Source organism: Hyperolius riggenbachi, chromosome 8 (assembly GCF_040937935.1).
Source record: "Hyperolius riggenbachi isolate aHypRig1 chromosome 8, aHypRig1.pri, whole genome shotgun sequence".
Taxonomy (NCBI): domain Eukaryota; kingdom Metazoa; phylum Chordata; class Amphibia; order Anura; family Hyperoliidae; genus Hyperolius; species Hyperolius riggenbachi.
Window position 1 is genome coordinate 158,009,703 of NC_090653.1, and position 24,642 is coordinate 158,034,344.

General features: G+C 42.4%; 1 protein-coding gene across 4 annotated transcripts in view; it reads left to right on the top strand.

The window, feature by feature from the left end:
- Positions 1-23,018, top strand: part of ATP7A (ATPase copper transporting alpha) — a 117,388-nt gene extending 94,370 nt beyond the window's left edge. For 3 of the 4 annotated variants that reach the window (XM_068247597.1, XM_068247596.1, XM_068247600.1), the window contains 6 exons: positions 3,387-3,536; positions 8,413-8,555; positions 12,305-12,508; positions 15,510-15,627; positions 16,437-16,539; positions 19,966-23,018. In XM_068247597.1, the coding sequence (XP_068103698.1) occupies positions 3,387-3,536; positions 8,413-8,555; positions 12,305-12,508; positions 15,510-15,627; positions 16,437-16,539; positions 19,966-20,242 (995 nt within the window). In that variant the 3' untranslated portion in view covers positions 20,243-23,018. The remainder of the gene's footprint in view (positions 1-3,386; positions 3,537-8,412; positions 8,556-12,304; positions 12,509-15,509; positions 15,628-16,436; positions 16,540-19,965) is intronic. The other variant, XM_068247598.1, reaches the window with a different exon arrangement.
- Positions 23,019-24,642: the final 1,624 nt, after the last annotated feature.

Here is a 24,642-nt window from a genome sequence, read left to right on the forward strand (position 1 = left end):
CCAGTCAGGTTCCAGTGTCATTTTCTCCAATACTGGTTGCAGGGTGTGAATTGGCTGTGACAAACATTTGTGACAGCAGGGAAAAAAATTAGAAGCACATGACTATGTATGGAAGCTGAATAAACATAAAGAGCAACAACATAGGAAAGTGAGACAGTTATGTTTCAAAGCTAGATTTTTAACTTTTAAAACCGAAATAAGAATACGGAATCCCTGGAAAGTTTTAAAGGGAACCTGAAGCGAGCGTTATATGGAGGCTGCCGCTTTTATTTATTTTTAAGCAATACCATTTGCCTGGCTATCCTGCTGATCCTCTGCTGCTAATACTTTTAGCCATAGACCCTGAACAAGCATGCAGCAGATCAGGCGTTTCTGACATTGTCAGATCTGGCAAGATTAGCTGCATGCTTGTTTCTGGAGTGATTCAAACACTACTAAGGCCAAATAAACCACCAAGGCTGCCAAGCAACTGGTATGGTTTAAAAGGAAATACATGTAGCAGCCTCCATATACTTCTTACCTTAGGTTCTCTCTTAAAGGGACTCCGAGCAGTGCAGAAACTATGGAAAGATGCATATTATTTTAAAGCTCTCTTTCTCCTCTTTCCAATGGTATATAAACCTGCCGCCCTACGCCTTTTAGTTTTCGCTATTTTCGCGATTGAAATTGCCGCGGCCGCGATTTCGATCGCTTAAATAGGGAAAACTAAAAGTCGTAGGGCGACGATTTAGGGGTCGTCAGAAAGAGGAGAAAGACAGCTTTAAAATGATATCCATCTTTCCATAGTTACATTGTATTACACAGGGCGACTTTTTCTCAAAGTCAGCAGCTGCATTCAGCAGAATGGAGCTGCTGACTTTAGGGAAAAGTCACCCTGTGTAATACAATGTAACTATGGAAAGATGGATATCATTTTAAAGCTCTCTTTCTCCTCTTTCTGACGACCTCTAAATCGTCGCCCTACGCCTTTTAGTTTTCTCTATTTTCGCGTTCGAAATCGCGGCTGCTGCAATTTCAATCGCGAAAATAGCGAAAACTAAAAGGCGTAGGGCGGCGTTTTGTATATCATTGTAAAGAGGAGAAAGGGAGCTTTAAAATGATATGCATCTTTCCATAGTTTCTGCACTGCTCGGAGTCCCTTTAACTGCCCAAATCTAAACAGTATTTAAGAGAGAGTATCGAAATGGTGTCACTTATCTGAGCAACATAATTGAAAAACACATCAAACGAACCTCCCCATAAAGGAAGTTCAACAGTGGTGTGGGGTTTTAAGGGGCATCAAGCATTTACTTACCAGGGATATCTCCCTAGCCTCCTATCTATACTTGGGTCTCCATTTTGCTTTACCCGGTAACAAGACAAGACACAGAACATTTATTTCATGCTTTTCTCCTGAGAGACTCAAAGCACCAGAGCTGCAGCGACTTAAGTGCCCGGTCGCTTAATGGGTGACCAGGATTATTAGGGAACCTTGCCCAACTATTGCTTACTGTTTTACATACTGGCTTGAACAGGGATTCAAATCCTTGTCAAAGGGCTCAAATTCCACATCAAAGGTACGCCTTACCAGTACCGCTATTCAGCTGACCCCGCCTCTGTTTGAAGTAACCACAGTGATGTTAGGCAGCCACAATTCAAGCCGGGTGATGTAGTTCATTAATGTGATAACATCTTCCTGCATGCATTGCGGCGGCTGGAGCCACATGAAGTCTCCACAGCTGCTTTATCTGCAGCATTGAGACAAACAAGATGGAGGCCAGCATACAATATAGACAGGGGGCTAGGGAGAAGCCCTATGGAGGTAAGTAAATGCTTGCTGCCCCCCAAAAGCCCACAACATTTATGAATCTCCTTTGAGAAAGGTTTGTTTGATTTTTTTTTTTTTTTTTTTTTAAACGTAGGAGCACCTAGGTACTCTCAGGTTACAGTAAAATAAATGGATGTGGTAGGACTGTAGAGTTAAACAATTGTACCCAGTAAAGGAATCCTAAAGTGCCCATACATTACTTGATTTGCATCGCTATCAGGTAGATTCAATCATATGATCAAATCTGGCAGAAATCAGTGCTGTAACATGATCACCTGATCGTTCATTTTTATCGATTTCTGGCCATCTGCTGGACAAATCTTGCTCAAAACGACTTGAGCACGCCCGTGACGGCATTTTTTGACGTTTGAAAGACCACATGGCCCTGTCTGCTCATGTAAAGTTTTAGCAATGACTGCTGCAGTAGCTCTTCAGATTGGACTAGTCAGGTCTTCACTGCTTTAATGATCCCTGTCACTGGTTCATTGTCTGTCATTGCTTGAAGGATTTTTTGTAGGAGCTTACCACTTTAACCACTTCAGCCTATCTGGACGAACATTCTCGTCCAGATAGGCTGCGCGCGTAAAAAAAAGTTTCCCGCCTTCATTCTTGTTCCTGAGAGCGAGATCGATCGCTCCCAGGACTTTTTGACTGTGGCCATCTTGTGGCCAAATAGTAAAACTACACCCACATCCATTTTTTATTAAATAAATACATTATTTTACATTTAAAATTAGCTGCCACTTTACCTCCCACACCAAAAATTACCCAAATAAAATTTTTAATAAAAAAAAAAATACAATTAAAAAAACTAACATAAATAGTTACCGAAGGGTCTGAACTTTTTAAATTTCAAATGTCAAATGAGTATATTAATATCATTTTTTAAATTATGGGCTTGTAAATAGTGATGGACGCAAATTGAAAAAATGCACCTTTATTTCCAAATAAAATATTGGCGCCATACATTGTGATAGGGATATAATTTAAATGGTGTAATAAGCGGGACAAATGGGCAAATAAAATACATGGGTTTTAATTACGGTAGCATGTATTAATTTCAAACTATAATGGCCTAATGAATTTTTTCCATTTCTTTCTTAATATTCCTGTTAAAATTGATTTAGAATAAAATAATTCTGAGCAAAATGTACCACCCAAAGAAAGCCTAATTGGTGGCGGTAAAAACAAGATATAGATCAATTCATTGTGATGAGTAGTAATAAAGTTATTGGCAAATTAATGTGAGGTGAAAGTTGCTCAGATGCAAAAAAATATCCCTGTGAGCTGAAGTGGGTATACTAGGAGTGCCATGCAAGACATGTAGTTTTGGAGATGCTTTATTCCAGTCTCCGAGTCATCACACATTTGCTCTTTTCAATGTCATTTCATTCCTTACATTTGCCCATTTTGCTTCCTCCACATCACCATGTACACTTGCTGCCTTATACAAATACCATCCCAGGTGCAAATGTAAGGGGATAACCGTGTTATTCACTTCACTTGTCATCAGTTGCTGATTGTGAATGTGGACATTATGTACCAGAAGTTAACACTTCTTCCTCATTTGTGCTGTAAGCAGCTTCCACCTCCTCTCAGACATATTCTGTGCTGATTGGGAATCGTGAGTGGATGGACAGGAACTTTCTGACAGTGAAAGCTGACACCGACCTTCTAATGACCGAACATGAGAAGAAAGGTCGCACTGCTGTTCTGGTGGCTATTGATGGTATGTATTGGTATACACAATATACTCTCTCTGATGTCATGAGTAAAATATATCTAACAGTAAATGGTATATTTGTTATTTTTAAAAGGACTTTGTAGAAACCAATCTACAGGTAGACAAGGTAGAATGGAAAAGGTGTATTAAATCTTTGACAACCTTCCACTCCATCTAATATGTATTGCAATTGTATCTCCTCCGAAAATCTGTGCTCCTGACTGATCATCTGTCCTATCAAAAATAGCTCATTTGGACACAGTCCTAGTTGCCTCTGCTTCTGGTCTGATTCTAGTGACTGCAGGTCTGATTCTAGTGACTGCAAGCTTGTAGCATGGAGAAGATGGCAGCCTCTGTATTCCTGTCACTTCAAGTCAAAAAGTCCTGGGAGCGATCGATCTCGCTCCCAGGAAGAAGAAAGAAGACCAGAGCTCTGAAAAGCCGCAGTGTCTGAAGAGACGCTGTCGGCTTCTCTCTGGGGGGGGGGTCCGATCAATGAAAGAGATCTATAATCCCTTTCATTGATGGCTGAGCTAACGGCCGGCGGCGGGAGCGCGCACGGGGGGGCCCGCGGGAGTGCACGCAGCCTAACTGCACGAAAATTTTTGTCCAGTTAGGATGAAGTGGTTAAAGTCATGCCACAGCATCTCAATTGGGTTGATGTCAGGACCCTCACTGGGCCACTCCAGAAGGTGTATTTTCTTTTGTTTAAGCCAGGGGTCCCCAGACTTTCTCGGTCAAGGGCCGGGTCAACATATTTCAGACTGCTGGGGGCCCAGAACATACATAAAATGATGCTGAAAAACATTACATTGAATCTAGGTATTCATTTCCCCCAATCATGCCCGGAGGAGAACTCCCAGCAGCAGCCATTCAGTCATGCGGCACCTGAAGAATGTCTTTGTGCACAAGACAGTGAAGCATACCTAGGTGACAACCTGTCTTCCAGTTGGACAGCAGTGTCATCTGAAGCAGAATTGGATTGGAAGCCAGTGAATGACTGCTCGCTGGCTTCTACATTATGTGGATGGGTGGGCCCAGCACTGCTATTCTATATGCGGGACGCCGATATTTAAAGGTGCAGTGGGACATATCTAGAAGTTATACATTTTGTGTTTTGGGGGGCCAATGAAAAAGCCTTGGGGGGCCGCATTCAGCCCGTGAGCCTTAGTTTGAGGATCACTGGTTTAAGCCACATTGTCCGCGGTGTACTGCGCCGGCACAGTAGTTCTGTGCTTGTGAAGTACACCATGGACAACGTGGGTTTGATTGACAGCAGCGCAGGCACAGTAGAGACGACATCGAGGCCGCCCTCTTCACCAGCGGGGACCTCGGGCTGAGAGCGGAGCCTCGGAGTGGGACGTGTCAGCTGCAAGGGGCTGGAGGAAGCCCCGGGTAAGTAGAGCAGGGGGGACCTGGTTTTGCCCGATGACTATTTTAAGTTCTCCTGCAAAATATCTTGATAAACTTTGGAATTCATTTTTTCTTCAATGATAGCAATTTGTTCAGACCCTGACGCAGCAAAGCAGCCCCAAACCATGATGCCCCCACTACTATACTTCACAGTTGGGATGAGGTTTTGATGTTGGTGTGCTGTGCCTCTTTTTGTCCACACATATTGTTGTGTGTGTCTTCCAAACAACTCAACTTTGGTTTCATCTGTCCACAGAATATTTTACCAGTACTGCTGTCGAACATCCAGGTGCTCTTTTGCAAAGTTTAAACGTGCAGCAATGTTTTTTGGACAGCAGTGGCTTCCTCTGTGGTATCCTCCCACGAACTCCATTCTTGTTCAGTGTTTTATGTATCGTAGATTTGTTAACATGGATGTTAGCATATGCCAGAGACTTTTGAAGTCTTTATCTGACACTCTAGGATTCTTCTTCACCTCATTGGGCATTCTGCACTGTGCTCTTGCAGTCATCTTTACAGGACAGCCACTCCTCGGGAGAGTAGCAGCAGTGCTGAACGTTCTCTATTTATAGACGATTTGTCTCACCATAGACTGATGAACTGCAAGGCTTTTGGAGATACGTTTATAACCCTTTCCAGCTTTATGCTAGTCAACAATTCTTAATCGTAGGTCTTCTGAGATCTCTTTTGTGCGAGCATCATTCACATCAGGCAATGCTTTTTAGGAAAAGCAAACCCAAAACTGGTGCGTGTTTTTTTAACCACTCTACGACCGCCTAACGCTAATTCGATGGTCACAAAGTGGCTCCCCCAGGAACGCCTATTGCCAAAAGGCGTCAAGTTCTGGGGAGGAGAATAGCAGGGATTGCGCACACATCCCCGCTTGAGTGACTGAGCAGAAATCTGTAAACAGTCTGCCAGCGTTGCTGGCAGACTGTTTAAAAATAAAACCTGGCATTTCTTGGTGTTGTACAGCGTAGCGATCTACTGCAGTGCTGTATTGGGGACAGCCCTGTCCCCTGGAGCGGCTCACTATGCAATCCTCTCTCATAAGCTGATACCTATGAGAGAGGATCGCCCTGATTGGGTCTCAGGGGGAGAAAGAGAGGGGGGGGGAGGGGGAGAATAAAAAATAGCAATTTTTTTTCAAAATAAAATTACAAATAAATTAATGAAAAACAAAACAAAACCCCGCAGCAGCAATAAGAGCCCACCAACAGAAAGTTCTGTTGGTGGGCAGAAAAGGGGGCAGATTGATTTGTGTACTAAGTTGTATAGCCGTGCAACACACCTTTAAAGCTGTAGTGTACTGCATTGTAATAGCCCAGTCACTAGAGGGGTGTAAGCCTGTGGCCCTTTGTGATTAAAGGCAGGGCAGCTGTAACCAACACCTCCAGTCTCATCTCATTGATTGGACTCCAGCTGGCTGACACCTCACTCCAATTAGATGTCATTAGTCTTGGGGTTCACATACTTTTTCCACCTGCACTGTGAATGTTTACACGGTGTGTTCAATGAAAACATGGAAACATTTAATTATTTGTGTGGTATTAGTTTAAGCAAACTGTGATTGGCTATTGTTGTGACTTGGATGAAGATCAGATCACATTTTATGACCAATTTGTGCAGAAATCCATATAATTCCAAAGGGTTCACATACTTTTTCTTGCTACTGTATGGTGCTTTGTAAAGTGAAAGAAGGATCTTTAAAGGGACTCCGAGCTCATCTAAAAAATAAAAGTTGTACTCACCCGGGGCTTTTTCCAGCCCAGTGCTGGTCGGGAGGTCCCACGACGGCGTCCTGGCTCCTCTCCTACTCCCCGCTCCGGAATGGCTGACAGGCCGCAGCCCAGGCGACACTCGGCTATCTGTCGGGCTGCTCCTTCTGCGTATGACGCGGCTGACGTCACACGCTGGCCGCCTCGCGTCATCACGGCCGGCGTGAAAGTACCGCGCATGCGCGATTAAAGAGCGCATGCGCGGTACTGCCACGCCGGCCGGCGTGTGACGTCAGCCGCGTCATACGCGGAAGGAGCAGCCCGACATTCAGCCGAGTGTCGCCCGGGCTGCGGCCTGTCAGCCATTCCGGAGCGGGGAGTAGGAGAGGAGCCAGGACGCCGTCGTGGGACCTCCCGACCAGCACTGGGCTGGAAAAAGCCCCGGGTGAGTACAACTTTTATTTTTTAGATGAGCTCGGAGTCCCTTTAAATACCTCTTCTTTCATCTTAAAGAGGGACTAAACTCTGAAATAATATTCAGTAAAAACACGTTTTCCTACTTTGTATTACCCATAGTTATAGTTGCTTTTCTGCACACTTATTATTGTCTGTTTACAAATTACAATTTTAAAGATCCCAAAGTACAGTTTATCTACACTGAAAGCTGTCATTGTAATTTATTGCATAGCTGATGTTTTTTTATATTACAGTATATCCAGTGTAAATGTGTCTTCTCCTGTGTACACTTTTGGATTGTATTCAGCGGAGATACTGCTAGCAGTGTTTATATTATCTTGTTTGTTTTCTTATCATCTACTATTGTAATCACTTCCTCAAGTTGGGCAACAGCACTGAACCTCCCACTAACTATTTGAATGCTGTTCTGATACCAGTGTTTTTTTTTATGGTACTACCTTTTAGAGCAAAGAAGAAATGCTGAGTTTCATACCACTTTAATCTGTAGCCACAATAAACTGATTGCCAATTCTTCACTCACTCTTCTGGTTAGCTATAAAATGTAATATTTTTCAAATCTAACCAACTGCCAGTTTAAAACTGTGTACAGTTTAGGCCCTGTTTATTTGAAAGAATTGTGGTAGTTGCACTACACCTCTGGCAACCTCAGAGCAACATAATCAAATCATCTAGTCAACCCCAGACTCCACCTCAAAGCCTTACATCATGCTTCTCCTACCCTATTAGACTCCTTACCCAATCCAATCGGGATAGCTCCATCCCTGGAGTTATTAAAATCCAGATTAAAAACCCACCTGTAATTTGGCACATGTAACTCTATCCTCAATGTCCATTTTAATACCATACTACCACTTATTGCTGAATTGAAACATATTATGTTGGGCCCAATGGGCAGAAGCTGTTCTCAGTTGCTGTTGCTGCTTCAGGATGTGTTGTAAACATCCTGACAGGAACTTTGTGGGGACTTAACCCCTGCTTTTTTAATGCATACTAAGTACATAGTAGCTGTCAGGGTGGTAACTAGGCATATTCAAACTGCTTATTGTGGCTGCAAATTAAATGGAAGATGGTCTAATTGACAACTCCTCTTTTACCTCATAAAACAATATAATTATTGGTTGAATTTGGTTAAGTAGCAAGAGCTGTTTTTATGCCATTAACATGTAGCCTTGCTGATTGGAGGAACATGTTTCAATATTTTATTTACAAATGTATTATTGCAGTTGCCGATGGTCATTGAGAATCCCTGTGTTAATTGTGTTTTTTTTCCACAGGTGTTTTATGTGGGTTAATCGCTATTGCAGATACGGTGAAACCTGAAGCAGCATTGGCTGTTTATACACTGCGATCAATGGGCCTTGATGTTGTCTTAATGACTGGAGACAACAGCAAAACTGCAAAAACCATTGCCTCTCAGGTAACTGTACTTACTAAACCCTAACATTGATGACTGCCCGCTTTTCTAATTAAGCCACAGAAAATTTGTGTTTATTGAACACAGGAAAATCACCCCATTACATCTGTTACCCTCAGGATTTTGCAAGTCTTTTCTGTTTAGATTTTTGCACCTAAGTTACAATTACCTGCCACACAGAAATGCACTGAAGCTAAGAGGCAGCTTCCAATATGTACCAATTACTAAGCACACATTCTACTACCAATCATGCAAACAGCTTAAAGCAGAACTGAAGCGAGAGGGTTATGGAAGCTGCCATGTTTTTTTTTACTTTTTAAAGAGAAACTCTGACCAAGAATTGAACTTTATCCCAATCAGTAGCTGATACCCCCTTTTACATGAGAAATCTATTTCGTTTCACAAACAGACCATCAGGGGGCGCTGTATGACTGATATTGTGGTGAAACCCCTCCCACAAGAAACTCTGAGGACCGTGGTACTCCTGGCAGTTTCCTGTCTGTGAACCTTGTTGCATTGTGGGAAATAGCGGTTTACAGCTGTTTCCAACTGCCAAAAAAGCATGCAGCAGCTACATCACCTGCCAACAGTAAAAATGTCACCATGTGATAAATGTCAGAATGTAAATCAGGCATTTAAAAGATTTTACAATGGGCAAACACTGACAATCATTTATACATAATTATTGTAAAAATTAAGCACTTTTTTACATTACATTATTTTCACTGGAGTTCCTCTTTAAGCACATATTCTTATTATTTATTTATAAAGCGCCAACATATTCCGTGGTACTGTACAAAGTAAGAAACAAACATGGGGTACGTAATAATACAGACAATGGTGTACACCAATATACAAGATACATAATTAGTGACAAAATACAAAAATGATACAAAATACAGAATACAAAATATAGAATTGGTAATGACAGTGATAAAAGTCACATGATAAATAAAATGTATATTTTCCAAGACACAAAAGGGGAGAGAGCCCTGCCCTTGCGAGCTTACAGTCTAAAGGGAATGGGGGGGGGGGGGGGGGGGGGCACGAGGAGGGGTAGTATACTACCAATATATAGAGGCAGTGTGTTTTAGGATACCTAGTAGGAGTGCAATTTGGTCTTAGGTAAAAGGGAAGTGGCCTAAGGTAGCGCATATTCTTGTCTGAACAAATGACTTTTTAGAGAGCGTTTAAAGGTAACAAAGGTTGGCGAGTGACGGATGTGTTGTGGTAGGGCATTCCAGAGGAGCGGTGAAGCACGTGCAAAATCTTGTAAACCCGTTGCCTGGCATTCCTGCTGATCCTCTGCCTCTAATACTTTTAGCCATAGACTCTGAACAAGCATGCAGCAGATCAGGTGTTTCTGACATTATTAACAAACACAGACCGAGAAAGTTTTGTACTGGGAAATATAGAACAAACACTAAGTCCAAGGAGGACAGGCCCTATAGGTACTAGAAAGCACAGGTAAGTCGCTTTATATCTAAAAGAGCTGTTTGCTCAAATGGAGGGAACAGGCGTATCAGGTTACTCCTCAGTAGGTTAGAACACTTCTCATAAGTGCAGAGACCAATATATAATGTGGAGGTCTTTGCTGATCCCCCACAAAAACGATTGTGGTGTAGCTATTCCACATAGAGGTCGCATATAAACCTACTACACTATACAGAATATACAACAGGTAAGCTCAGATGCAGGCTTGATAACCTGCATAGGGAGCCCCTTAGTAGTATAGTATATGCTGCAAAGTGAAAATACTGGAGAGATTGCAGAGTGGATATGAGGTGTTATTTACAAAAGTGCTGCAATATGGAACTCTATAGAGAGAGTTCCATATTGCAGCATTTTTGTAAATCTCTCCAGTATTTTCACTTTGCAGCATATACTATACTACTAAGGGGCTCCCTATGCAGGTTATCAAGCCTGCATCTGAGCTTACCTGTTGTATATTCTGTATAGTGTAGTAGGTTTACATACGACCTCTACGTGGAATAGCTACACCACAATCGTTTTTGTGGGGGATCAGCAAAGACCTCCACATTATATATTGGTCTCTGCACTTATGAGAAGTATTCTAACCTACTGAGGAGTAACCTGATACGCCTGTTCCCTCCATTTGAGCAAACAGCTCTTTTAGATATAAAGCGACTTACCTGTGCTTTCTAGTACCTATAGGGCCAGTCCTCCTTGGACTTAGTGTTTGTTTCTGACATTATTGCCAGATCTGACAAGATTAGCTGCATGCTTGTTTCTGGTGTGATTTAGGACACTACTGCAGCCAGATAGATCAACAGGGCTGCCAGGCAACTGGTAATGTTTAAAAGGAAATAAATATGGAATCCTCAGTGTTCTTCTCACTTCAGTTGTCCTTTAAAGTGACACTGAAGCAAAAAAAAGTATGATATAATGAACCGTGTGTAGAGTAGGGATAATTAATATAACATTAGTAGCAAAGAAAAGCGTCTCATATGTTTATTTTCAGATATATAACTTTTTTTTATAACATTGCCTCATTCTGTCATATTTCAATTTACAAACCACACTCTGGTATAACCTTTTATCGCTTGTAAGCAGGTGTGAGGCCCTTCATGTCAGAAAGTGACACATACTATCCAGTTCTCAGGAAAACTATTTTCACTGAGGGTTGTACAAGTGTCTGCCCCTATGTGCTGGTTTTTTTTGTATTGTGATATCAAGAGCATGCTAGTTGGTACATAATACCAACAGACAGACAGTAATGAAATGTAGGTAGTACCAGCAAGAGACAAATAATAATATTATTATTAAGCTCCAACGTATTCTGTGGTTAATACTAACAGGCAGATGGCACCAACGTGCAGATAATACCAAATAAAGGCGGACTATAACAGGAAAATAATTCCAATGGCAAGCATTTATCACCAGTTACAGGGAAATAGTTTCAATTAGAGTCGAATACAGTATTGTCCATCTACTACTGTCAGGCATTTAATACACCCAATAGTGACATCAGTACTGATATACAGTTCCTCTTCTCCCCACCAGAAGTGAAGTGATCCCAGTAGGGTAGGCAGGTCAGTTTGGGTCTGAGTGTTAGGAAGGGGTATATGTTGAAGGTGAAGGTTAGAATTAAGTTTCAGGAAAGACAATTAAAGTAAAGGTGTTTAATTAGGGGTTAGGCAAATGGGGACTGACACTGAATTACCAACAAAAGCAAAGTTGCTGAAGCAGCAAGTTGTTGAGAGCTAGTCCTTGTATTTTGTGCTCACATCCAAACCATTGATGCCACTACCAAATATACTTCTCCATTGCTCCTTTGAGTCAGGCAGTCCTCCGAGCCCGTGTCTCGCTTATTGTCAGGCAGTCCACCCTAGTGTCTCTTTTTTCATGCTGTCCCTTCAGGTATCGGGCAATTTTCCTCAATGCACACCTAGTGTTAGGAAATGTCCCCCAGTGGTACCCACCTAATTCTAGTTCAGCCAGTACCCTAGTCTCAAGCTGTCCTTCCCAGGGCCCAGATCACACCACATGTTGTTCTTAGTGATGCCTTTGCCTATAGGCATCTTTAGACTTTGAGCTTGACTTTCTTGAATTATTGTTAACGGTGAGCAATTTGATAAAAGCATTCATTTACTTCTAAACGCATTGAAGTGACATCTGCCAATTCAGACTTTTCAGTAGCATGTTTGAGGTTTTTCTGTGTATAAGTCATTAGAACATATATTTGTAAAGATGGCTAATAAAAGTTAACATGTCTCTTCTGCTTTTCTAAGGTTGGTATAACGAAGGTGTTTGCTGAAGTCCTCCCATCTCATAAAGTGGCCAAAGTGAAGCAACTGCAAGACCAAGGAGCACGGGTGGCAATGGTGGGAGATGGAATAAATGACTCTCCTGCTCTTGCAATGGCTAATGTAGGAATTGCCATTGGGACAGGCACTGATGTTGCCATTGAAGCTGCAGATGTGGTCCTTATTAGGGTAAGTTCAAATTATCTCAAGACCACATACAGCTGTTTTTACTGTACAGCAGCCTTATTTTTATCTTGTCTGTGTAATATATTTTCAGAACCCAAGAACCCAAAAGTACTAATTTAATCTAATCAGGAGAAACTTACTTTTTATGTATTTGGCTTTAGTTGTGGTGCTGCTTGGCTCAGTCAAGCCAAGCGATTATACAGTAGGCTCCTCCCACAGGGTCACTGTGTCTGTGAATTGTATGGCTGCTGCTGCCTCCCCGTCACTCACACACAAACCTCAAATCAGCGACAATCTGAACAGAGCGGAGAGCGGGGCAATGACCACGCAATACATGACATCATTGCGCATTTCCTACATTTGATGTATGCCACGCCATTACCTTGTGCTGCCCCCTTTCTTTGGGTCACCGCTGATCTGCTGTTGTGTTAGTGTTGGCGATGGGGAGGCAGAAGAAAACTACATATCCCCACTGACACTAATGCCCTAAACTGAAGTGGACACCTTTGGCTCCCTATACTAGGAGTTGCTATCTATACTGGGAGGACCCATTGGCTACTACCTACACTGTGTGTGTGTGTGGAGGGGGGGGGGTGCATCTATGGCTACCTATCTGGCTACCAGTATACTGCATGGCTACTTTTTTTTTGGGGGGGGGGGGGCACCTTGGGATACCTTGGGATACCTACTATTATGGGTGAAGGGGCCACAAAAACCTTAGCAGCATCCTTTCTTGCACCATACTGAATATGATCAGTGAGATAATTGTCCAAGTTTATGCAAATTTTGTAGCTGTTTGTAAGCAGCTTGGTATTGGGCCAAGCCAGATCGACAGACATCCTATACAATAAAACCTAACTGTCCCTGCATCATCCACTTTCCCTGTCTGTCCGTCTGAAGCTTTTTTGTACTGCGCATGTGCGCAGTACAGACAGTTGTTGGGACGGGAGGATGGGCCAGGGAGCAGGGCGTCAGTTTGCAGGGGAGATGAGCCGGCTCTTTGTGGGACCCAGTGTGCAGGGGAGATGAGTCGGCTCATTGTGGGACCCAGTGTGCAGGGGAGATGAGTCGGCTCATTGTGGGACCCAGTGTGCAGGGGAGATGAGTCGGCTCATTGTGGGACCCAGTGTGCAGGGGAGATGAGCCAGCTCATTGTGGGACGTGGTGTGCAGGGGAGATGAGCCGGCTCATTGTGGGACGTGGTGTGCAGGGGAGATGAGCCGGCTCATTGTGGGACCCAGTGTGCAGGGGAGATGAGCCGGCTCATTGTGGGACCCAGCGTGCAGGGGAGATGAGCCAGCTCATTGTGGGACGTGGTGTGCAGGGGAGATGAGCCGGCTCATTGTGGGACACAGTGTGCAGGGGAGATGAGCCGGCTCATTGTGGAACGCAGTGTACAGGGGAGATGAGCCGGCTCATTGTGGGATGCGGTGAGCAGGGGAGATGATCTGGCTCATTGTGGGACGCAGTGTGCAGGGGAGATGAGCCAGCGGGACGCGGTGAGTAGGGGAGATGAGTCGGCTCATTGTGGGGCGCGGTGAGCAGGGGAGATGAGCCGGCTCATTGTGGGACGCAGTGTGCAGGGGAGATGAGCCAGCTCGTTGTGGGGCGCGGTGAGCAGGGTAGATGAGCCGGCTCATTGTGGGACGCAGTGTGCAGGGGAGATGAGCTGGCTCATTGTGGGACGAGTGTGCAGGGTAGATGAGCCAGCTCATTGTGGGACGTGGTGTGCAGGGGAGATGAGCCGGCTCATTGTGGGACCCAGTGTGCAGGGGAGATGAGCCAGCTCATTGTGGGACGTGGTGTGCAGGGGAGATGAGCCGGCTCATTGTGGGACGTGGTGTGCAGGGGAGATGAGCCGGCTCATTGTGGGACGTGGTGTGCAGGGGAGATGAGCCGGCTCATTGTGGGACCCAGTGTGCAGGGGAGATGAGCCAGCTCATTGTGGGACGTGGTGTGCAGGGGAGATGAGCCGGCTCATTGGGGACGTGGCGTGCAGGGGAGATGAGCCGGCTCATTGTGGGACACAGTGTGCAGGGGAGATGAACCGGCTCATTGTGGGACACAGTGTGCAGGGGAGATGAGCCGGCTCATTGTGGAATGCGGTGAGCAGGGGAGATGATCTGGCTCATTTTGGGACGCAGTTTGCAGGGGAGATGAGCCGGCTCATTGTGGGACACAGTGTGCAGGGGAGATGAGCCAGCTCATTGTGGGACACCGTGTGCAGGGGAGATGAGCCGGCTCATTGTGGAACGCAGTGTACAGGGGAGATGAGCCGGCTCATTGTGGGATGCGGTGAGCAGGGGAGATGATCTGGCTCATTGTGGGACGCAGTGTGCAGGGGAGATGAGCCAGCGGGACGCGGTGAGTAGGGGAGATGAGTCGGCTCATTGTGGGGCGCGGTGAGCAGGGGAGATGAGCCGGCTCATTGTGGGACGCAGTGTGCAGGGGAGATGAGCCAGCTCATTGTGGGGCGCGGTGAGCAGGGGAGATGAGCCGGCTCATTGAGGGACGCAGTGTGCAGGGGAGATGGGCTGGCTCATTGTGGGACGAGTGTGCAGGGTACATGAGCCGCTCATTGTTCCATGCCGTTGAGCCGGCAGTTGTTCCTCTGTCCCTATAGTTGCCTGTGCATTGAGAAGAGCCGGCTCTGAGTTAGTAAAAAAAAAAAAATCATGCGCAGAGCTGGACAGATGACAGGCGGCTTTGACTTAGTAAATCATTACTTAGGCATCACTACTACCTAGAGCCCGTTTTAAAATGGGCTTAGGTAGACTAGTATATATATTTGGCCTGATTCCAAGCTGCATACACTTTGCAGAAAATTATCATCTGATTTATTATTTTTACATTGTGTAGAAAAGATATGTTTTACAGAAAAGTTGTGAGGAAGAAAATTGAGTAAAATAACAGTTGTGTGTGTTGGTAGAACCTGACAACCTGGCCTTTTTAAGTCTTCTCCAATTCCATCAACTTTGATTTAATTTGTTTTGTTTATTTGCAGAATGATCTCCTTGACGTTGTAGCCAGTATAGATTTATCACGGAAGACTGTGAGAAGAATTCGGATAAATTTTGTATTTGCCCTCATCTACAATCTGCTTGGCATTCCTATAGCTGCAGGTACGAATCCTTTGGACATTCTAAGGCAGGGATGACAAACTCTAGTCCGAGGGGGAGGGGGGGAGACTGAGGTCCTCACATGTTTTTGGCACAGCTTAAATTAACTGATTGGGCTGAATCAGGAAATTTGTGGTTCATCAAGTAGAAAACATTTTTCCTTTTCTTAGTCCATCCTAAACTCTAACATGGATGTGGCTCTCCAAGACTGGAGTTCAACACCTGTGTTTCTCAAGGGGTTGGCCAGATTATAGTTTTCTAGTTGTTTGTTTCAGTCCAGGTTACAGTATACTGTATACAGATGTTTCTGTTAAGTGAATTTAATTTTTTTTAACTATAAAATCTTGTATTTATTTAAATTGCAGACATTTTCCTAAGGGCACTTTCTTGAGCTGCTCCATAGATGATCAACGAGCAGCTAGTTTTCTTGTTTTTGTTTTTAGATTTTTTTTCAGATTTGTTGCAAATGGTATGCACCTTGAAATTGAGCAAATTTCAAGCTGCACAGCAAATGTGCAACAAACTCGAAAAATTTAAATTATTAATTTTTATTATTTAGTATTTATATAGCGCTGACATCTTCCGCAGCAGTCTTATCACTAACTGTCCCTCAGAGGTGCGCACAATGTAATCTTTACCATAGTCCTATGTTTATTGTAGGCAGGTTCACAGATAAGTTAGAAGGTTGTCTGCAATCAATGTTTAAATTAGTTTGTTTATTGCATCATAAAGCACTCTCATAGACCGCCACAACATGCATTCAGAAAACAGTATGTAAGTTTTGTAACTTGCTTGCATTACATTTGTTACAGGAGTCTTTATGCCAGTGGGCTTGATTCTACAACCCTGGATGGGATCAGCAGCAATGGCAGCTTCCTCTGTCTCTGTTGTGTTCTCTTCCTTGCTGCTTAAGCTGTAAGTATTAATAATTATGGTATGGCTTTTCTATGTCCTATGAAAGGACTATGCAAATCATTTACTTGCTGGCTATTGTTACTGGTAATTTATAGCATTTTTCTGAAAATGTGTAGCTTTGAAAATCACTTTTTACTTACTTTTCTTTTTGCATTAATAAGTACTGAATTGTTGTGTCCTTGGCTTAAACAAATCCAGTACATTTTGGCTATATTTTATAGAGGAAGCTCCCATAAAATTTGATGCACATTCCTGACTCTGCTTTAAAGAGACTCCGTAACAAAAATTGCATCCTGTTTTTTATCATCCTACAAGTTCCAAAAGCTATTCTAATGTGTTCTGGCTTACTGCAGCACTTTCTGCTATCACAGTCTCTGTAATAAATCAATGTATCAGTCCCCTGTCAGACTTGTCGGCCTGTGTCTGGAAGGCTGCCAAGTTCTTCAGTGTTGTGGTTCTGCTATGAACTCCCCCTTCCAGGCCCCTCTATGCACACTGCCTGTGTATTATTTAGATTAGTGCAGCTTTTCTCTGCTCTCTTATCTTTTACAAGCTGGATAAATCGTCCTCTGAGCTGGCTGGGCTTTCACATACTGAGGAGTTACAGACAAAGGGCAAAGCTGTTTGCAGGAAGAAAAGAGCAGCCTGAAACTTCAGTGGAAGATAGCTGCAGTGGGAAAGAAACACACAAATGATCTCTTGAGATTCAAAAGGAAGGGTGTATACAGCCTGCTTGTGTATGGATGTATTTTCTATGTGTGGACATACTGTACATCAACCTACTTCCTGTTTTGGTGGCCATTTTGTTTGTTTATAAACAAACTTTTTAAAACTGTTTTTAACCACTTTTAATGCGGCGGGGAGCGGCAAAATTGTGACAGAGGGTAATAGATGTCCCCTAACGCACTGGTATGTTTACTTTTGTGCGATTTTAACAATACAGATTCTCTTTAACTAGTAGTAGCAGTAGGGTATTGTACCGTGTTAGCCATCAGTAAAAGCAAGAAGTTTTAAATCAGAATGATACCATTTATTGGCTAACTAAAAATGAATAAATATAAGCAAGCTTTCGGCCTTGCAGCCTTCGTCGGGCTTATATCCTGCTTTGATTAGATTCACTTTAAAACACTAAAAAGATGAACTTTCTAAGCTAGGGGAAGTTCTGGACAGAGAGGATCTACTGCACATATAAACATCCCTAAAGCCTCAGTGGCTCTCATTTGGTAGAAGTTAATTATGTATATAGATGGTACTTCCCTCTGTTGAAGCTAAAGTGAAAGGCCCACGAGCTGAGAACTGTTTGAGGCCAAAACACAGTCAAAACTTTTGTTTTTTTTATTTTTACAGCAGTTAATCCTGGAGACAACCCTTTTTTAATATTTCCTCAGGTAAAGAACCTGTTAGGACAATACATGTTTTTTGGTAAGCTAAAAGCAATATTGTCAGACTCTTTGCCCAGATTTCAAAGGATCTGGTCTCCACTCTTAGATAACTATTTTCTGAGGGCACTAGCTTAACTTTTACTTGAAAACTTCTTCAATAAAAGAATTCCTATTCAGTGGGAGACCTTGGGCAAGTCTCCCTAACACTGCTACTGCCTATAGAGTGCGTCCTAGTGGCTGCAGCTCTGGCGCTTTGAGTCCACCAGGAGAAAAGCGGGATATAAATGTTCTGCGTTTGTTTGTATATAACAATGCTTATTGCCTCTCGGGGGGGGTCGGCCTTCAATGAAAGGCAATACCCACAATAACCTACTTTTAAATCAGTGGAGCTTCCCCAGCCGAGAGGCCAAGACAATGGGGATGTGCTTTTCTCATTATAGCGTAATCAATAAGGGTGATGACTGTATGTTTTTAAAAATACTGAATGACTAATGACAACCAAAACATGTTATTTGCTGAACAATTTTGTACCGGGATTTACATGTAAATCGTGGTGCTCATTTTCCATTAGCGCGATCACTTTTTTCCCCAAATTGCCAACCTGCACGATTGTCCATGTGATCACGCTTCTCGCGGTGAGTGGAAATAGCAGGTTGTGCAAACACGGTATAATTGCACTTTTGATCGCACTTCCAAGCGGACAAGGGCCCTAATGAACACAGAGCAAGTGCAGAGTCAAACAATTGCATTCTCCCCTCTACACTTGCCAATGGTTGGCCAATCACTGAGCAATTTTACCACCTCCATGTAGTATCAAAGCATACTTACACAATCTGCTAATATTATTTAAAATCTATTGGCCCCATGCTACATGAAGGTGATAAAATCAGCCAATCAAAATTTGATGTTGTACCACGCTTAAATTCTGGTACCACCTTTAATGTATGATTGGTCAATTAGTAACCAATTTTATCATCTCCATGTAGTATGAGGGTCAACAGAAATTTAATACTATAAGCAGATTATGTACGTAGACATCAAACAAATGACAGTGCTCATAGGCTGCAACTGAATTGTAGACCAACAGAGGCATGCAGAGCCCCACAGGGGCTAAATACATGCCTTGAATGCAAATCAGATGCAAATCATGTACTAGTCCTAATCTATAATTTGAATGCAAATTAAAGCACATGGATGCAGCTAGCCATAAGTATATTCTAGCTGCATCCATGTGCATCAATTTGCATTCAAATTCTAGATTAGGACTAGTACATGATTTGCATCTGATTTGCATTCAAGGAATGTATTTAGCCCCTGTGGGGCTCTGCATGCCTCTGTTGGTCTACAATTCAGTTGCAGCCTATGAGCGCTGTCATTTGTTTGATGTCTCTGCATGCCTCTGTTGGTCTACAATTCAGTTGCAGCCTATGAGCGCTGTCATTTGTTTGATGTCTGTTTGAGAGAAATGTGTATACCATTTTATGACTAGCAGCACTAGGAACAAATCGTGTTTTTATCATTAGACTAGCGGTAGGTCTTCCCCGAGAGGACCCGTCACCGCCGTGGGGAAGTCTAGTAGGGAATAATTTGTGCACATATTATTTATACTGAAGTTAACGTCCTCCTTTGCTGTACCTGTTTTGAATGCAAGTTGTGTATTTTAGTCCACATAGTGGAGCTCTGCACATCTATTGCAGGTAGTCAATTCGGGTGCAGCCTCTGTTTGGAAGCACTGCCAATGTCTCCTGCTGTACAAAAGATTATGTACGTAAACTCATACTACTTGGAGGTGTAAAACTGATCTGTGATTGGCCAATCATAATTGAAAAATGTGTACAAGACTTTAGCCTGGTGCCTACCATCAATTTTGATTGGTCAATAAAGATCTGCTTTGAACTTTTTTTCTGCATAGTTAATTTAAAATGTTTTATTAACTTTATATAAAAAAAACTGGTGCTAAACTGGTTTTATTGGTTGGTGGCTCAGCCTCTTTGGGGAGCTATTACTGAATGCTGTCTGATAGAAATCTGTTCTGCTCTTACAGCTATCGTAAGCCAAGCCGGGAGAAACTGGAACACCGAGCTCAAGGTCAGATGAGGCAGAAATCGCTGTCTGAAATTAGTGTCCACATTGGAATCTCAGAAAACCGAAGAGCGTCTCCAAAACTTGGCCTTTTTGACCGTTTCATTAACTACAGCCGTGCCTCTCTTAACTCTCTCCTGGCTGACAAACATTCCCAACACGATATCCCTCTGAATCATCCAGACAAGCACACCTTATTGCTGGAAGATCAGAAAGGCGAGGAAGATTCCTTTCTGTGAGGACTCCCACCCAGATATTCCTGTTACACAGCTTGGCATTGACTTGTTACTCCTGCCTGTGGCAGAAAGCTACCTATGAGCCAGTGTCCCTAGGCCAATGATACTCATGACAGTAGTGATGTACCCATGAAGCATTCTTAGAAGTTGCTTATCAATATAATGACATTTTACAGCACTGTTTTAAGTGAGCAAAGATCATGAAATCCATTGACTTGCAAGCTTTACGTGCCTTATTGCCTGTAGGTAATTATTTATAACTTGTCCATGGAATTTCTGAATGAAAGTAACTATGTCCTCTTTGCCTTCTATTACATTATGGACTGTGTACTTGCTTTCTCATTTCAAAGTTAAGATTACCTACATTAATTTGGGTCAGATGTCTACCACAGTTCTTCCGTCACCCTGTTACTCATATTGGTCTACAACATACTGCCTTGCATGAAATATAAACTGGATTCTCTGCTTTACTTACCATGATGATGTATGTAATACCTGTACTAACCTTGGTCATGTATTCTGGATGTTTCTGGTGCAGTACTCTTCCCGCATAGGATGTTATTTCATCTACCACCACTTAGCCAACCTGCCAGTATGTTTGGCCAACCTGCCAGGGTCTTTTAAGTGAGATTAAGGAAAAAAGGAAAGATACTGGTGATATACTTTAAAACCAACCTTATTATTATGTTTATTATGCATTTATATAGCGCTGACATTTTCTGTAGCACTTTAAAACGTACATACAAATTCATGTCTTTAATTACCCTCAATGGAGCTCACAATCTAATGTATCTAATTTTGCTACTGTAGCATAGTTTTTTGGGAGGGAGGGGAGCAGTTAACCTACTCTATATTTTTAGGAGAAAGAAGGAAATCAAGTGCCCAGAGAAAACCCGTGCAGATATTGGGGGAACAGGAATCGAACCTGAGACTTGAGCACTGAAAAGCAAGTGTGCTAATTGCTCATTCACCATGCTGCCCAATTATAATGTTTTAGCTGAGTGATTGGTACGAAAAACACCTCCACTTTCCGTATTCTTCAACCTGACAGTGCGTGATAATGGTCATGTGATCAGTTTCTACTAGTCACTTCCTGCAGACTATTAACAGGAAGTTTAACTGAAGTTAGCCAAATTAGCTGTGCGCCAGCAGTGCATGGCAATTTTACTGATACTAAAGGTGGCCATTAACGATACAATCCCGTATCCGTTTGATAATTGGTTAGCCCATTAACGGCTGAATTCCTGCTAACCAAGTTGATCAGATTAATGAAATTGATCTGTTTTTCCAATCGACACCATTGATCTAATATGATTGGATAACGCATTACTGTATGCCAATTTTAAGGTGAAATTTTGCATGGGAAACTGATGCAAAAATCTGTAGTGAGCTGTCCGCAACAGATTAAAAAAAATGCATTCAATGAAAACTATTACATTGAAATTGTATTGCTTTCAGTACTAACGCAAATTTTCGCAAATGCGGAAATGGGCCATAATAGGCACTGGTTCCCTGACGTTAGTACCAGTATTTTTGCTGTGTGCTACCCCTGCGCATGGCAAAATTACCAGATTTTGGTGCTTCATGCCAGAGGTTTCCGAGAACCTTCCCAGTGCAGGCACAGTTGAAATCCTGAAAATGTGAGCACTATTTCTCACTATTCAGCATAATAAAAAGCTCTTACTGGAATTTTAGGGTTATAACCAGCAGGATTCTTTAAATGAATATATATCAACGTTTAATCCAGGTTCTCTGTTATTTATTGCAAATATTTATGGCGCATCTTAAGAATAACATATTAGGAGGGCGGTTTACCAGGACAGGTGCATAGAAAAGCAGAGAAAAAGTGTCGGCTGCCAAGAGCAACCAATTGGGTTTTAAGGATTCTAATTAGTTGCTCTGGGCAACTGCGCCATTTTTTTAACCTGTCTCTGCAAATGAATCCTTTTATACTTTCATGTATGTAAGATTTTCTACTTTTCTATTGCTGTTATGTTTATGATTTTATGTTTATGCAAATACTGGTATTTAAACTTCATGAGATGTGATTATTTTTGCTATTGCTGACATTACCTCCAATGAACATTTTACCCAAATTTTGGTTTGGTGGCAGAGGAAGTCACTTGCAGGCTTTTACTACCTGCGATGAAAAGATTGTGGACAGTAGTTATGGATCCGTAAATTCAGGTGCATCTAAAGAAAACATGTTTTTAATCTTATTTCTTGGTTCAACAGAAATAGAAACAGAGAGAAAACCTGGAACCTCGAAATATTTTTTCTCTATTGCATCCGTTCAGGTTTTGTTATTGACATAACAATGCTGAACTGAGTCAGTCACTTCACTGATATGCATGTGAGAGAATGAGAGCCTACACAGGTTGGTAGACATGCTTCCCAGTGGCGTAGCTAAGGAGCTGTGGGCCCCAATGCAAGTTTTTCTTTGGGGCCCCCAAACACTCTATACATAACAATTGATATGGCGCACCAAACCCTGCCAATGGCAACTACAGTGTCAGAGGTGCAAGAAGGGGATGGGGAACAGCTTGTTAATCATTACCACTATTCAAAGTATCTATAGAAGTGATTATTATGAGCACAGGACCAATAGACAGCTAATATTGCAGTTGAGGCAGGGCGCCTCTGGCCCAAGGGCCCCAATGCGGTCGCAACCTCTGCAACCCTCATTGTTATGCTCCTGATGCTTCCTATCTAATGTCTGCTTATTGTGAGGCTCAAAATCCAATTTAGACCAAATAAAGAGTGACTATCTTACCTCTTAGACATACGTGGTTGGTGTGATGCTCCTGCTAGCACTGTTACAATGCTGTGGTTAAAAATGCCTGATTGTAGTCCAGGGGATGGACTTGTGACATTGACAAGCAAACAGTAAACATCGCTAGAGGGGCTCTATATTACAGAATGGTGATCATTTGTAGCAGGGGTCCACAGCGAAGAAATTATAAAGTAACAATATATATGGGGGGAAATAATTCCTGTGATGTGTGTCAACCAATCAAATCATTGCTTTCATTTCCCAGCATCATATTGGAAGTATTCAAGGAAGAATCTAGTTGGATACACTGAGAGTTGTTCCTTCTTTAGATGCTGTTGCATGCAGGGTTCAGTGTGACACAATGTGGCATCATAGCAGTAACAACTGTCAGATTATAATGACTATTTATTTTATTTTTAAGACATATTATAGCTTAAGGGTTTTTTGTTTGTTTTAATGTTCTGCCAACTGCAAAATTATAAGATTAAAATGCTGTTGAATTTGAAGGGGAAGCACATAAAGTGTGAAAGCTCTTCCAAGCCATTCCCAGGCTATATACATGTTCCCTCAAAACAGAGATGGAAAAATGTGGTAATAATATCGGTTGTGAACTGGTAAAACCCCTTACAGTCCATTAATTTCCTTAGGTGTAAGCGGTCTTTTGAAGATTATTATAATACAAGTAGGCAGTCAGGTACTTTAACCACTTTATCACCAGCGGTGCGTATATCTACGCTCCTTTTTACACCCTTTTCCCACCAGGAGCGTAGATATACGCACCTCCCGCCTCTGCCCGCGCTCCCGCTCGCTCGTGCAGGCGCCGGCCGCTCGCCCGGAGATCAATGAAAAACCCCCAGCAATGATCGGCTGCTTCTATGAGAAGCAGCGTGATCATTGTGAAAAAAAAGTTTCCCAGCCGCATTGAACGTCCTGTAAGCATACTTCCGACGCTTACAGGTCGCATGAACAAAAAATTAATGTGGCCATCTTGTGGCCAAATAGTAAAACTACATCCAAAACATTTTTCATATACAAATACATACTTTTACACTATAAATTAACTCATTACCCCCCACACTTCCCAATTTATTGATTTTTTGTAAGAAAAAGAAAAAAAAATTACAATAAAAAAAACATAAATAGTTACCTTAGGGACCGAACTCTTTAAATATTTTTACTGTTACTTTATAAACTATGGGCTTGTAATTAGGGATGAACGCAAAACTGAAAAGAATGCACCTTTATTTCCAAATAAAATATTGGCGCCAAACATTGTGATAGGGACATAATTTAAACGGTGTAATAACCGGGACAAATGGGCAAATAAATTTCATGGATTTTAATTACAGTAGCATGCATTATTTAAAAACTATAATGGCCGAAACTGAAAAATGATTTTTTTCCCACATTTTTTCCTATTATCCCATTAAAACACATTTAGAATAAAATAATTCTTGGCATAATGTCCCACCTGAAGAAAGCCTAGTTGGTGGCGAAAAAAAACAAGATATAGTTCATTTCATTGCGATAAGTAATAACGAAGTTATAGACCAATGAATGGAAGGAGCGCTGAAAGGTGAAAATTGCTCTGGTGCTCAAGGGGTAAACCCCTCAGAGGTGAAGTGGTTAA